Raw genomic sequence first — 14,568 nt, 5'->3', positions numbered from 1 at the left:
CAATGGTTATGACTCACATTACATGTCTGAAGGAAAGTGGAAACCATTTTTTGTAGGTGCATAACCGAAAAAATTTAATTGACTACCGACTGACTGAAACATTATAAAGAAGTTGAAGGTATTCTTACAACTTCAATAGTTTAATGATTGTTACTGATGATGATGATGACGTGTGCGTACTATGCGTGCGGACCCAGGTTCTGAACCCAGTTGATGGAAAAGCTATTTTTGAGAAAAGTTATTCATACGTTTTGTTGCCTTTTTTTGGATAAAATTTTATTTGTATACCTAATAAAATATTTGGAAGGAGGGGGACCTGCCGCCTACCCTAACCTAACCTAAGATACCTAACCTAACTAAGGTTACTTTATTTCAAGATAGATAGCAGTAGCCCTCCTCCACCCAAATATTCTATGAATTAGATATAAAGTTTCAATATAAACTATTCAATAAAAAAATGTTAATAAAACTATTAAAATGTGAAGTTTTCTCACAAAAAACTTCTGCCATTCGTATTTCTTCTTATACAATCACCTGAATTAGTTGAATACCAAAACCAACAAAAACACGCAAATAGTCGGTTAAAACATTTCAGTTTAATGACGAAGAAGACAATTTAACTATCTATGACGAAATATCATAGCAATATTTATTCAAAACTTAACAGGTGCAATCAAACGATGTCAAATAATAGTAAAAAAAAATAATTTTCTTTCATATTTTTATGAGTTCGAGAGCATGCAATTGAGTTTTATATGAGGGTAATGTTTTACAGTTCTCAATGGTTTGCATAAACTAATACAAAATGTTCACTAAATGCCGCTGTTTAAGAAAGCGACAGCATTTGTCAAAATTCATCGTTATATGTCAATCATATCAAATGGTCGCATTTCAAAATTCCAGTAGAATGCATGAAGATAATAAGAATGTCTAAATATAAAGAAAACAATTTGAGTTCGAACACAGTAATGTTAAAGAATAATGAACGTAAATCGAAGATGTAAGTCAGAAGGATCATTGCTAGTAATTGAGTCAGATGAAGAATTTACAGATGCCCAAACCGTTAAACAAAGAATATTCGATGAGCTCAAACGAATTATAGTCCCTCAGTTGAATTTAGCTCATAACAATAGCTTTAAATGTCCTTTCTGTTGTCCTGAACTCCACGAAAGTGATAGTATATTATACAGATGCCCTATATGTTTCCAAAAGGCTACAAAGATTAAGAAACATCGCGAAATAGTGCCATATGTAGCTAAAAGTCAACCGTCGTTCAGTCTCACAGACATTAAATCTGAAAAACTCATAAAGCAAACTCTGGCTATTGAAGATGCTAAAAGATCTGCATCAAACATACAAGAAATTTCAAACACACTAAAACAGCTTTATAAGGCACGTGATCTACTAGATCCAGTAATAAATGAAATAATTTTGAGCGCCTCGCAATTAACCGTTAGAGAAATTCATGAATTTCGAAAGGATAACTATCCTATTTGTTATATTACCGCCAAACAGTTCAAGGACACATCTGATGTCATAAATATGTTTTTAAAGGTACCTGTACCAATAAAACATGTTGATGATTAATGTTACTTTTTATTACAATATAATTTTAGGTTGTTGAGGGGCTTTCCGGAAAGCGATCTTCCTTACCTACAAACACAACATCAAATTCACTTTCTTATTTTAATGAAATTATAGTAAATACATTGTATTTAGTGAATAAGGATGATCCTTATGGAAGTCCTGATGAACAGAAGGTTTATGTGGACAAATTTGTACTGAAGGAGTTGATTCAACTCCACGAGGTACTGGGATGTACAATAGCAGTGATTCAAGATGCAGAAAGAAAGGAGCGACGGAAACCAATAGATCTTTCACCCAAAGAATCAGAATCAATAGAACTTACAAGGAAACTTTCTGCGGCATCCAAAGCTTCCTTATCGCACAAACAAAAAACGCATAAAGAAAGCAAGTCGAAGAAGTATAGATCGCCTAAGCCCTGCTCAGTAGGAGCAAGTAAAGACCGAGAATGCAGAGGAGTACATGTCAAACCAGTCAAAAGGCCTTTACGAGCAATGGCTGAAATGGCAAAATATAAGGAATGTTCGCGAGGTGATAAGAAACAGTGCAAGCGTTCTGAAACAGATAAGGAATGCCAAAAGAAAGGACTATTTGCATGTTGTAACAGAAAGGTACAAAAATCTAAGATGGGGTGATACGGCTTTGGGGAAATGATTTTTAATTTTAATGTAGTTGTAGCAGCATACTATGTTCTCACATACATACAACCTCCTTCTACTTCAAAATATATATCCCATGATCGAAGAGAATGAGGAAATTGATGGAGGGTAAAGGAGTGACCTAATATAGCATTAAGGAACAGACTTTAAGGGGTAGGCCTAGGGGATTAAGAGTGAAATCAAATACTATAAAGGAACCTAAGGCAACTTAACCTAACCTAACGTAAAAATTGTATGGAGACATTTTTATCTGATATGTCAGTTTCATACTTCAATCAATATTCATATTCCACAAAAAGATAACAGTAACACCAAAAAAATATTTACTGTGTTGGAATAGTTAAATTACGTTAGGGTTGGGTTTGATTACTTTAGTCACATTATGGATTCGATTTTTAGTCTTCCCCTTTCCACTCCCATATAATGTAATTTTTATTGTGTTATACTTAGGTTATACTACATTTCACCCTTTCCCCTTTCTCAGACTATTGATCCTATGGTGTAAACAAGTGCCATATTCTGTTTCGGTTATTTGTGAGAATTGTAACTAGTTATTTTACTGGTAGCATTTCGACATGGCGTACGTAATACCGTTACGACAAGCAGAATAAAAATTCAGTTTCCCAAAGCCATAGCCTCTTCTCTTTAGAGTTATCTTTAATTATTTGACGTAATTGTGTTTTAAGAAATGCAAAAAAGAAGGAAGAAGCATGCAGGATGTCAACAAGAAAAAAAGCATTAGCTTTGCAGAGTCAAAGGACAACGTACTTTTGGAATTCAAAATTGATGGCAGGCCCATTCAAATAAAAATGGACAAGGTTGGTGATATACTCGTAAAAATATAAACTGTGTCGCATACAGTCGTTATATTTTATAACGTGCTTCATAAACAAATATACCTACTATTCTCGTAACTTTATGTAGCACAAAAGCGTTAACCTAAAGACACAATTGTAAACGGTATAAAGCAACGATATTTGAATGATGAGCAGTGAGCAAGGCGTTTGTAATAAGCACTACGCCGCTGGTAGTGTGTCGAATCTACATTATTATTATCAACTAGATGAACCCGTTCAAAAACAGTTGCACGCGTGCGCTTGAATCGCACACAATTGATTTTTCATACAATTTTTAACAATCACTAATCTAAAAGTACTGGTGATCGAAATGTGTATCCTACTTTTTTTAATGGGGCCAAATTGGCACTTCCTTCGCAACTACATTTGTGTGTATTTTTTCATTCCAGTAACTTTCTCTAGATATGTGACCTTTCCAATGTCTTGGATGCGCGCTGGCAAAATCGTAGGAAGGGAGAAAAAAGCTCATTATACTCTCGACTCTTGTTCATTAAACATCCTTTCTCATACAGTACCTGCCAAAAGTTTTGTTCAATCTTGAATAGTAGTGTGAGTCGGAAACACGCGTTAAAGCTTTTAATATGTCTTCTAATAATAATAATAAATAAACATCTCGTTGATATTTTCAGTAGCAAATGGTACCAACAACAGCACATTTGAGCAATGCAATTGTAGTGGATAAAATGGTCAATTTTTCCGTGCAGTTCTGTACGGATTATACGCTCCTCACCGGTTAATAGTTTGGCCGAGAGTTGTCTCCTTCCTTTTCTAGCCTAGTGCTGTTCTTTTCTACTTTGCGCCGGTCAAACTGAAGGTCACATCGCTACAGAAATTAAACGAAGTATAGTTATAGAGATTACTCAACACACGTATCTTTATTAGTTATTAGTTGTATCATCTACTATGTTACGGATCTAAACGCCATAAGTAAACGATACAACAAAAATAAGAATTTTTTTGTTGTTGCACAAAAGTAGGGACATGATCATACAAAATCATCAAGCGGGACATTGACACTCCAACAACCTTAAGCTAACCTAATAATAATTTTATTTGACTGCTTAGGATCATAAGGTAGGAAACCGCTGAGTGAGTGTTTTCTTTGCTGCCCTTTTCGTAAAAAAAATCGGTTGTTTGTAAAGTTGGTTTACTGACGATAGTTGAACGTGACAACGTCATAAGAAAATACTGATGGAATTGTTTCATTTTTCAAAAGAAAATTTTAATTTTATCTGTTTGATAGATATTTTGTATGGATATAGAGGTAAACGGAAATCACAATTGAATTAATCAAGTTACATTTATTTGTACGCATAAATACAATTATGTCCATTTTAATTTATTTTTTTTCCAACGTACATAGTTTTTACAAGTATGAATGTGCATTGAGCAATTGTTTTACAACTTTTATTTACAACGTTTAAACATCATTAAAATTTCTGTAACTCTAGCTTCAATTCGACAATATATCACCTAACATATATTTAATATCGAAAGAATCATTACCTTTATCGCCGCAATTATCGTTGCTATAAACAATTGACACCACATTCACTTTTCACTGCACTTCATACTTGACGAAAACATGTAAATGTATTATTGTATAGCAGCTGTCCACGCGGACGCATCGCTCACTTAAGTAGGAGAGAGACAGATGTCGAACGCTGCCGAACGCGGAGGCCGATTGTGCCTCTTTGTCGCTCGTTCCGCGCTCTCGCTTGCACTTCAAGCTTTAAATGGAACGCCTCAGAGCGAGGTAACGCCGCATGAGTCATGTTTTTTCGTGCGTGCAGCCGGCTCCATTGAATTATAAGACGTTGTCACGTCAAAAAATTAAAACCTTATTTCTGATTAATTCGTTTAGTTTTAAGTTAGGTTTGGTTGTTTTCTTCCGCTCCAAATATAATATTATATATCTGGATAAATAAATACGGAGAGATGCATCTCAGAATGTGACAAAGTCAATCAGGCCGCGTTAGAAAGTAACTTTTGCACCTTTGTATTACTGTTTGTAGGTCCTGTATGATTCTGTATAATAACTCCTAGCTTTTGGAGTTGGAAAAACAATATGAGCAAAACTACGAAACCCAACCCATAACAAATTATTGAGAAATAAGGTCTTAATATTGCTTTTTAAGAAATACAAGTAATCAAATAAAATCACTGTTAGGTTAGATTAAGGTTACTGGAGTGTCAACCTTCCTCCTACTTCCTCCTTCCCTGTGAGGGTCTTGTGCAAGAGGATTAGAAACTATACAATGCTGTCTTTAGGTATTTACGTTCTAAGATCATGGTCAATCGGTGCGGCATAACATAGTAGTAGTTACGCTGGAAATTATTATACAAGGTGTTTCTAAAATAAGTGGCAAGCTTTGAGGAGTATCAACTACATGGAAAATGGAATCTCATAGTGAATACCACAAAATGATAAAAGGGCAAAAACAATTTTTAAGAAAACCACAAGTTACAATCCAAAGGCAGTCCTGGGCGAATTGACAACTAATGACTATGTCTATGAATTGATATAAGAACTCAGAAGCTGCATGCCGGTTGTCGATCGGTTAAAGTAAACATTAACAAAGTTTACTACACATAATGTTTAGATTACGATAAGAATGAAGTAATAACAACATTTGCACAACGCTGAACGCTAATAGTGTGCAGCATTTTTTTAAATTACACCTCAACCTTTAAGTACACAAAAGAAAGAAAAAAATATGAGTTAGAATTATGCACACATGAGACAAATTTCCACACCACCATTAGGTATGGTAAAGGCGCGTTAACTATTCTACATCTTTAAAAAGCAACACATACGTAAACTACAAAATTTCTTTAAAATCCGAACTCCAAATATGTGCTAAGAGACAGCCTTTGAAACGTCTACTAAAATTATTTCTGAGCCGTTGGAAAACATCTGGTATTTGGTGTATTTCATTTGCAACGATCACCACACGGTCGCGAAAACCATTTGCGTTCTGCAGTGGCGTTTGATAAACCTTCATACAGTGGGTGTATATTGCAGGTTTCTCTTAATCTCTGTTGCCGCGGAGGAAGTTTTCGATGAGCATATAGATGACGGTGCAATTCGATAGTTGCATTGAGATTGCGTTTACATTCGTCGTAAATTAGTATCGTGTCACAAAGTTCTACCATACTAAACGCCATTGTAACAGTTCTACACTGACAAGCCTACAACACTAGAAGAGCAAAGCCAGTCCTTAATAACATATAAACATCGTCAATAATATTTAATAACTAACAAATGACAAACAATTCATTAGTGCAAAAAAAAGAAATACACCACGGATAGTGCTAATTATCAGCTGAGTGAACAGTGAACACGGCGTTGAAATGTCGTATTTCCCTGCCAGGCCTTGCCTCTGATTTCAAATACGTTTTTCTCGAAAACGGTAATCTTTCAGATTACCAAACATTATATATTTTTTGTAGTGCCCTATCACTTCCTGCATGATTGCTACTAATTTCTGAAACACCCTTATAGTTATCGCCGATCCGGACTCCATCTATTATTTGCTTCTAATCGTCCACCGAGTGACCTAATACTGTTGTTTCTTTTGGCTGCGTTAAGACGCGGGTTCAGTCCTTCCCAGTAATTTTAGCCTTTAGTACATAAACTGAATAATAAAATGCCTCTTTTGCTCTTCAATACGTTCCTCTTTTAGTTCATTATCCTGTTCCTAATCAGGATCCTAAAGATCCTAATCAAGCCTCTTTGTGCCTGTACAAAAGAAAGATTTTCCTGTTAAGCTCTAGTTACAATGAGTGTCACACAAGAAACTAATATTTTTTTGTTTAGATCTGGCTTGAAAATGTAGTATTTTAACATGTATTTAATGCTTCTAAATCAAAAATCTTGAGAGCTCTATAATTGTTATATCAACTTAAATATTTTTTAAAATATCTACAATATTAAATGTAGACAATAATAATGTGAAGAGAAAAAAAAAACAAATTTAACCATTTTTGAAAAATTTAAAAATATTATTCATTCATTGATCTAGTAAAATATAAAGACTATGAATTACATTTAGGTGATAGACAAGATTTTAAAAAATATTTTTAAACGTAAAATTACAATGTTACTAGGTATATCTCCTATTAACAATCATGTTGCACCATTAAATTTATAATTAAACAAATTTTAATCATAGAAATTATCTGCTTAATGTTTCAATTGTCAAGTTGCTGAAGCAAATTAAAAGGTAAACGTTTAGTAAACAGTAAATATTAAAAAAACATTAACCACTTGTTCATGAATGTTATTTATCAAATATTTTACAATTTCAGCAAGACCTCTTATGGAGGCTGTATTCTCCATAAGAGGAAATATTAAGCAATGAATTTTATCAGCAAAAACACTATACTCTAATCTTTTTGCCTTTCCAGAATACCAAGGAATATTTGGTCAAATCACTTCAAAAAAGCAAAGCCCTGAATATAACAGCAAGCGATGAAAAATCTCCTAATGCGCAAGAAAGTTCAAATTTTATCAATAGCGTCATGCTCGATCGTCATGACTATTGCAAGAAAGGATCTCCTTACACCGTTGAATGTAACTGCGACTCTGATGATTCGGTATTACTGACACAGCCCAGCCCTGATTCACGTTGTACTAGTGGAAAACCACAATACGAAAGTGGAGGTTCCTCCAGAAACTTCGAAACAAGTTCGTTGAGAAAAGCCGAGGACACGCATACACAAACGAAAAATTCAAAAACCTCAATGGGTCTTTGTAAGACAAAAAATGCATTTGGCAAACAAAATGGCCCTTGCCCATTTGTTTGTCTCAATTATGCTAGAGATACACAAACGTTACATTTGGTTAAGACGCATGGATCTCAGAGATACGATTCTGACTCCAATTCAGTTAGTTCTAAGTGCAATAGTGGAGTAGCAAATATTTATCCTAAAAGTGACGAAGAATCCACCGGCATTCAAATGTTTCTACCCTCTACTAGGAATAACTGCATCTGGAATTCACAGAAGCGTCTTTCTGACCCTGACAGTAAACTTTTCGATCAATCTATTAGCCTTTTCTCTCTACCAAAATGTAATTATCAACCAGAAAGTCCTCCAAATACCAGAAACATTAATGACGTATGCTGTCAAAAAGAGAACACACAATTAAAATACAATTTTGAGAATGATGATTACCGTAAAACCCATAAAACATCTCAAGGTACTGAAACTCATTGCGTTGAATATACGGCTTTTAGGTGTATTGCCGAAAAAGACACAGAATTAATTCAATCACTAGAATCTTGCAATTATTCGCCTTCAGAAGATTGTTCGTACGGCTCTTTAATGAGAAAATATACTGTCATCCACAATCAAACCAAACCAGGTTATAAATCATGTAAAGGAACATCGGAAACAAGTTTCAAAGTTTACACAGCTTTGAATGCGCAAGGTACGATGGAACAAGGTTCAATTAATCAACGCGGTGCTTTAAACGTTTGCTGTAAATGTAGAAAAAAGCTTCAAAATGAAGAAGATAAAGGTGAAAGTACAAAAAGTGGTGAAGAAAGAAACGATTCCGTCGCCATTCAAACTTCACAACATTCACTAAAAGAATCGGCAGTAGGTTCCTCACAAACTGAAGATAAGGGAGATCTTCAGACTATGCAGAAAAATGCTTCATTGCAACCACCGTCTGAACCATCTGCCTGCTTTCAAAAATCCAATTCAGCCCAGACTAATTCTGATTTGAAACAAACGTGCTACAAATTTCCTAGGACATGTAATCGTGGGTGTTTGAAGGGAGAATCTAGAGGACGGATCCCCAGTGTTACACTACCAAATGATTCTCAAGATAATACAACCGATAAATATACTGTAACACAAGAATCAACGTTAAAAGGGTCAAACGAAGATTTTAAAAGCGTTCAAAACGATTTCAACACATCTCCTAAGACATACAATGAAGCAATTCAAGGTACTTCCAATGACAAATGTCGAGGCTGTTTGAAAGGACAATCCAGGAATCGAAATCCCTGTAATACACCGCAAAATAATTTTCAAGATAATACAACTGACAATTACACAGCTTCAACACAGGATCCTAAGTTAAAAGAGCCAACTGAAGATTTTAAAAGCTTTCAAAATGATTTAAAAGCAGGAGAAATGCACTTCGTATGTAAGGGAAACAAACAATGTCGTGGTCGTGCTGCACAATATTCCTACCTAAACCCACCTTCCTTTCCGGAAGGATCAACTAACGATTTTGAAAATTTACAAGAGGAAACAAAATATATTACCTGTAAGGAAAATAGACTATGCGGTGGCCGTGGAGTACAAACCGGTGATAGAATAGTTTGTCCAGAAGCAGCTAAGGGAACTCAAACCTTGCCCAACCAATGCACTTCGGAAACAGAAAAGGAATCATCTTTTATGTGTTCAGCCGTTCAAACTAACGGTAGGTTACGTGTGTAACAAAATATAACGATTTAAGCGATACTTTACATACATTTCAGATGAAGATCAATTTTCACGTTATCGAAAAGGAAGTAGAAGCTACCAGGAATCAGAAAACAGAAGTAATAATAACGTTGAAAAAACAGATCGTCATTCTTGTACAGTTGTGACTTTATGTAGTTCCACGTCGATTGACAGCAAATGTAAGTCAGATAATGCTGAAATACAAACTGATGAACACGTTAATCCGAATTCTGAAAAAGAACAATCGGAAACACAAAAAGAATCTCAGTCTAATAAAGATGCGGATGTCTCGTCTTTGCAGATACAAACCGGTTATGGCACAGGAAAAAAAGACCTAATGGTCATTAAAATAGTGGTAGGTGTCTTTATTATTCTCATTTATTTTAAGTACTTGAGAAGCTAATTTTAGGTTCCTGAAGCCGCGGCGGCAGCGATAGAACAAAGTTTGATGGATGAAGCCACAACAACTCCGGAGTCCAGTAATAATTTGCCAGTGGCAGTTGAAATTGTCTCTTCTTTCTCTACAAACGTGAAAGTCCTCCGATCTGATGCAGACATGTGCTCCGGTTCAAGACGACCTTCTAGGAAATCCGACAGGAGCGTAGATAAAACCTCACTGAGCCGTCATATCACACCAGTAAAGAATCTTTTACCACCTCGCCATATGTCTGCCAATCGTGTAAAAGTTTCGAAAGCGACAGTTTCACGTCCTGGCATCAGAGTTAACTCCGATTCGATCTGTCGATGTAATCAGTTACCTCAAATTCGGAGATACGATAGACTTTCAGACCCAAATAAAAAAAAAAGTAACTTCCAGGGAGAACTGAATGATTGTGAATGTAAATCCTGCTCCTGTCCATCTCTAGTGAAGTTCGACGATGTAAAAGGAAATAATATTGTTCCTTCTTCAAAAGTTATAAAAGATCGAAGGGCATCTCCTTCTAAAAATGTTGGCACATGGAGACAGACAGTTCTAGAAGCGATTTACAGATTATTGTTTGGCGAAAACTGTGAGAATTTTAAGAAGGGTCAGGAATGTGAAATTGATGTAGAAGATACAACTACGACTGTTAAATATTCTCAAGAATGTCAATGTCCTTCCATTCATGCTTTTAGAACTCACGATAAAAAGGAATCGGTAACGTATAGGTGCAATCTTGTAAGTCCGAATTTCGGAGATTTATCTGTCATGAGAAACGCAATCGACAGAGATCTTATAAGTCAATTGGGCGACATATTGAAAGTCAAGTCATCTAAGCTCAGCAGGAAAGGAAACAAACTCGATTTGTCACTAGTATTGTCTTTTCAAACGCAGACGGCGACAAGATTTAAAACCAAAGAAACCATTTCCTGCATTACTGAACCCCATAATAACTTGAACATAGGAAATGCCGCTTGGGGAATTAGAGCTGATTTTAAAACAGAAAAAGGTTTATTTAAAAATAATAAATTCTCCAGACAAATTACCTCAACTTCGTTTCTCAAAAATATTTTGAGGAAACATTCTTGTCGTTCAATTCTTATAAATCCACTGGTAGAAAACTCTTTACAAAATGGTCAAAAGTGGTCTATTTCTACAAGAGAATCGAACCTTGGACCGTTTTCTGAAAAACCTAAAGGTTAAACCTTAAATTAAATAATTAATAGTATTTACGGAAAAATTGGAAAATTGGAATCAATAAGCAACTTTACCTATTTCAAAATGTGCAAATTGTACCGACCTTGTTGGTTATTTACCATGTAATATTGTCTAGATGAAATATACAATACTACTATAGGATACATTTAATTTCGAAATTCTATTTAAATAAGTTTATTGTAATCATTAGCTTTTTGATAAAAAATGAATGAAATCAATCTGTTAAGTTAGATCGTTAGTCTTTAACAAAACAAATTCAGTTTTGTCGTATTTCAATGGATAATTTATTAGACTGCTTGAGAAAAATCGACCACCTACTTGTTTTCTCCTTTTACCTAATAGTCGCAGAGAAAGGAAATATTATGCCTGTTATAATTTTATTGTTTAATACTAAAATTAGTGGTTTCTGGGTGTAATTTTCCATTTTTGATTCAATTTATATGAGAAAAAAATTTAATCTTATTCTGAATTCCGTAGCTCAGTAACGACTCTATGTACATACATACATTATTCGGTGTACATTTCTGTGGTAAATTTAATGCTCTACAAGAAAAGTTCTTTTCGATAATTACACAGGAGATAAAAATTACTACTTTGGAGGGAGAGATGGAAAGAAGAAATAAATTAGAGAAAAGAACCAACATCGTTGTGTTTGGTGTAGAGCTGGGAAGGGGGATTGGAGAGTTGAAATGAAAGATCTGATAAAAGAGAAGCTGAAAGTTGAAACAGAGATCTTGGAAATTTGGAAAATAAAAGAAAAGATATGAACAATATAAACAAAAAGAATCTGAGAGGAACAAGCATATTTATTAAGGAGGATTTGACAACACAGGAGAAAAGGGGAAGAATAATGGTAAAGAAATTAGGGTGGGTTATAAAAATATACAATTAGGAGAGGTACTGTGGGTATGGGACGATCAAGAGAAGAGGATGATAAATGCAGAAAATAAGACATTTCGGGATAATGGGGAAAGATACGAGGGGCCTTGTGGGAATGGTGCCTAAAAAGAATATTAACCTCGTGGCGTGGAATGTAGCGGTGGTGAAGAATAAGGATTATAGTTTTTGGGATTTTTTAAAGAATTATGAAATACTTTGTTTATGTGATACTTGGCTTGAGTGTAAAGATATAGGGCACATAGGGAGTAATTTAGATGATCACAATTGGGAATTTATTGATGTTACAAGAGCTGGAAAAAAGGCAGAGCTAAAGGAGGTTTGTTGGCGGGAATAAAAAAATATCTCAAACTTGAGATAACGGAAATTAATGATGAATTAGTAATGATAAGAGGGTTGATATATAAGATAATGTGGGTATTTTTTAAACAAAAAGAAAAAAAGTAATTTAGATTATATAGAAGAAAAAATTCAATTCAGTAGGAATTATAACATAATGTTAGTTGGGGATTTTAATATAAGAATAGGGAATGAAGTATGTGCAGTAAGGGAGGATAAATTCAAGAGATAAAGATATTGATAGCGGAAGGAATTCATAGAATGAGGAACAAAGAATGGTCTGGCGATATTAAATGGAACTATGGAAGGGGATAGAAAGGGTGAATATATTTTTTTAGGGAGAGGAAAAACGGTGATAGATTACGGTATGGTTAATGGGGATGAATGGGGAGAAATTGATAGGTCTGGAGTCATGGGCATGATAGGATCAGACCATTTACCAATAGCAATTGAGTGGAAGAAAGAAATGAATGATAATAGGAAAGAATGAGTGAATAAAGTTGTTATCAAATGGACTGCGGGAGTTATTGAAAAATACAGAAAAAATATAAATGAGAGAGTGAATGAAATTCACAATTGGAAAGAGATGATAAAAATAGTTAATGAATGTATGGTTAAGGAAAGAGTAGAAGTGAGAAGTAACAATAATAGATGGTGGAACTGTGTATGTTTGAGGAAAAAGAAAGAATATATAAGGGCATTAGGTAAGTGGAGAAATAATGAATGTGAAGAGATGGAATATAGAAAAATGAGGTGGGAATAAAGGGACCAGATTAAAAAAAGTAAGGAAGAGTATAGTGAAGAGTTGATAAAAAATTCAGTATGACCAAAGGAACTGAAGAATTTTGGAAAGTAGTGCATTTATATAAAAAGGCAAAAGAGATAGGTATAAGTAGAAGTCCTCCTTGCTAGATGCTAATACTGCTATATCATCTGCAAATCTAGGCATACTAATATGTATATCTATCCCTACAGTGGTACTGTCTTTAATGATGTTGATCGCGTCTTCGATGTATATATTAAAAAGTAGCGGTGACATATATACCTGTCTGACTCCCTTCCTAATATTTATTTCTCTACGTTGCAGCCCTAGCTCTACAACTGCCTGCTTATCTTTACACAAACTAAGTGTCACTCTTCTATCTTTGTAACTCATCCCTACATTTATAAGTGTATTTAACATCTTGTCTCATTTAACATTGTCAAAAGCTTTCTCTAAATCTACAAATCCTGTGTACGCACTCTTTCCTTTTTCTATCGTTTTCCCTATTGTTACACATAAAGCTAGAATGGCCTCCCGCGTCCCTCTATTTCTACTAAACCCAAATTGATCTTCCCCTAATAATTCTTCCGCCCTTTTTTTTTCAACCTCCTCTGTACAAAGTTAAGCTAATTGTTCTAAATGTCTCGCACCTATCCGCGCCCCTCTTTTTAGGTAATGTTACTCCTAGGTTCCGTTTATAATCCTCTGGGATTTTCCCCGTCTAGTACATGTGACTAACTAGCTTAAACATACGATCTCTAACCTCTTATCCTGCATGTTTTAGAATTTCCACCTGTATCTCATCTACACCTGGCGCCTTATTATTCTTTAAGTTTTTTAATGCTACATCGAACTCTTCTCTCATTATGGGATAACTAAGCTCATCTATCTCCACACTATCTTCCTTCTCTAATATAACTCAGGGCCTGCGTATAGGTTCTCTAAATATTTTTTCCACCTATCTGCCTTTTCCTCATTTTCTATCAAAATGACCCCTACCTCGTTTCTTATATTATTACTACTGTATCCTACATCTCTAAAATTCCTTTTAGTTATATTATAAGCCTCAACCGATTAACCTACTTTAAACNCTACTTCAAACTTTTCTTCTACTTCTTTACACATCCTATCAATCCACTGTTCCTTAGCTGCCCTACACTTCCTAATTATTTCCCACTTTATAGCTTTATATCTTTTTTGCCCTTCTTCGTCTGTCCTGTTTTTGTATTTCCGCCTTTCGTCTATTAATACAACAATCTAGTTTGTGATCAAGGGTTTTCTACTTTCGCTTGTTTAAGATCTAGTATATCTGTAGCTGCTGACTTTAGGCACGTTTTAATGCAGTTCCATTCTGTCTCTATGTCCCCG

General features: G+C 34.8%; 1 protein-coding gene across 2 annotated transcripts; it reads left to right on the top strand.

Annotated features, from left to right (window-relative positions):
* The first annotated feature begins 827 nt into the window (after positions 1–827).
* LOC108736196 lies at positions 828–11,292 on the top strand. 2 transcript variants are annotated; one of them, XM_018468541.1, is made up of 7 exons: positions 828–1,554; positions 1,617–2,195; positions 2,930–3,061; positions 7,511–9,539; positions 9,598–9,741; positions 9,864–9,917; positions 9,972–10,063. In XM_018468541.1, the coding sequence occupies exons 1-6, from the start codon at positions 982–984 to the stop codon at positions 9,908–9,910; spliced, it is 3,504 nt and encodes a 1,167-aa protein (XP_018324043.1). In that variant the 5' UTR covers positions 828–981; the 3' UTR covers positions 9,911–9,917; positions 9,972–10,063. The 2 variants fall into 2 exon arrangements, with proteins under 2 accessions (XP_018324043.1, XP_018324042.1); XM_018468540.1 differs by having other exon boundaries at positions 9,598–9,917; positions 9,972–11,292.
* The last annotated feature ends 3,276 nt before the right edge of the window (positions 11,293–14,568 follow it).

This window comes from Agrilus planipennis, unplaced genomic scaffold, assembly GCF_000699045.2.
Source record: "Agrilus planipennis isolate EAB-ADULT unplaced genomic scaffold, Apla_2.0 scaffold125, whole genome shotgun sequence".
Classification (NCBI taxonomy): Eukaryota; Metazoa; Arthropoda; class Insecta; order Coleoptera; family Buprestidae; genus Agrilus; species Agrilus planipennis.
This window is presented reverse-complemented; position numbering and strand designations above follow the sequence as displayed.

Bases quoted from the DNA above. Each gene is read 5' to 3' on its own strand.
- LOC108736196 (XM_018468540.1), top strand. From the start codon at position 982: ATGAACGTAAATCGAAGATGTAAGTCAGAAGGATCATTGCTAGTAATT. The intron at 1,555-1,616 runs GTACCTGTACCA...ATATAATTTTAG, and splicing joins TCATAAATATGTTTTTAAAG to GTTGTTGAGGGGCTTTCCGG. The intron at 9,540-9,597 runs GTAGGTTACGTG...CATACATTTCAG, and splicing joins TTCAGCCGTTCAAACTAACG to ATGAAGATCAATTTTCACGT.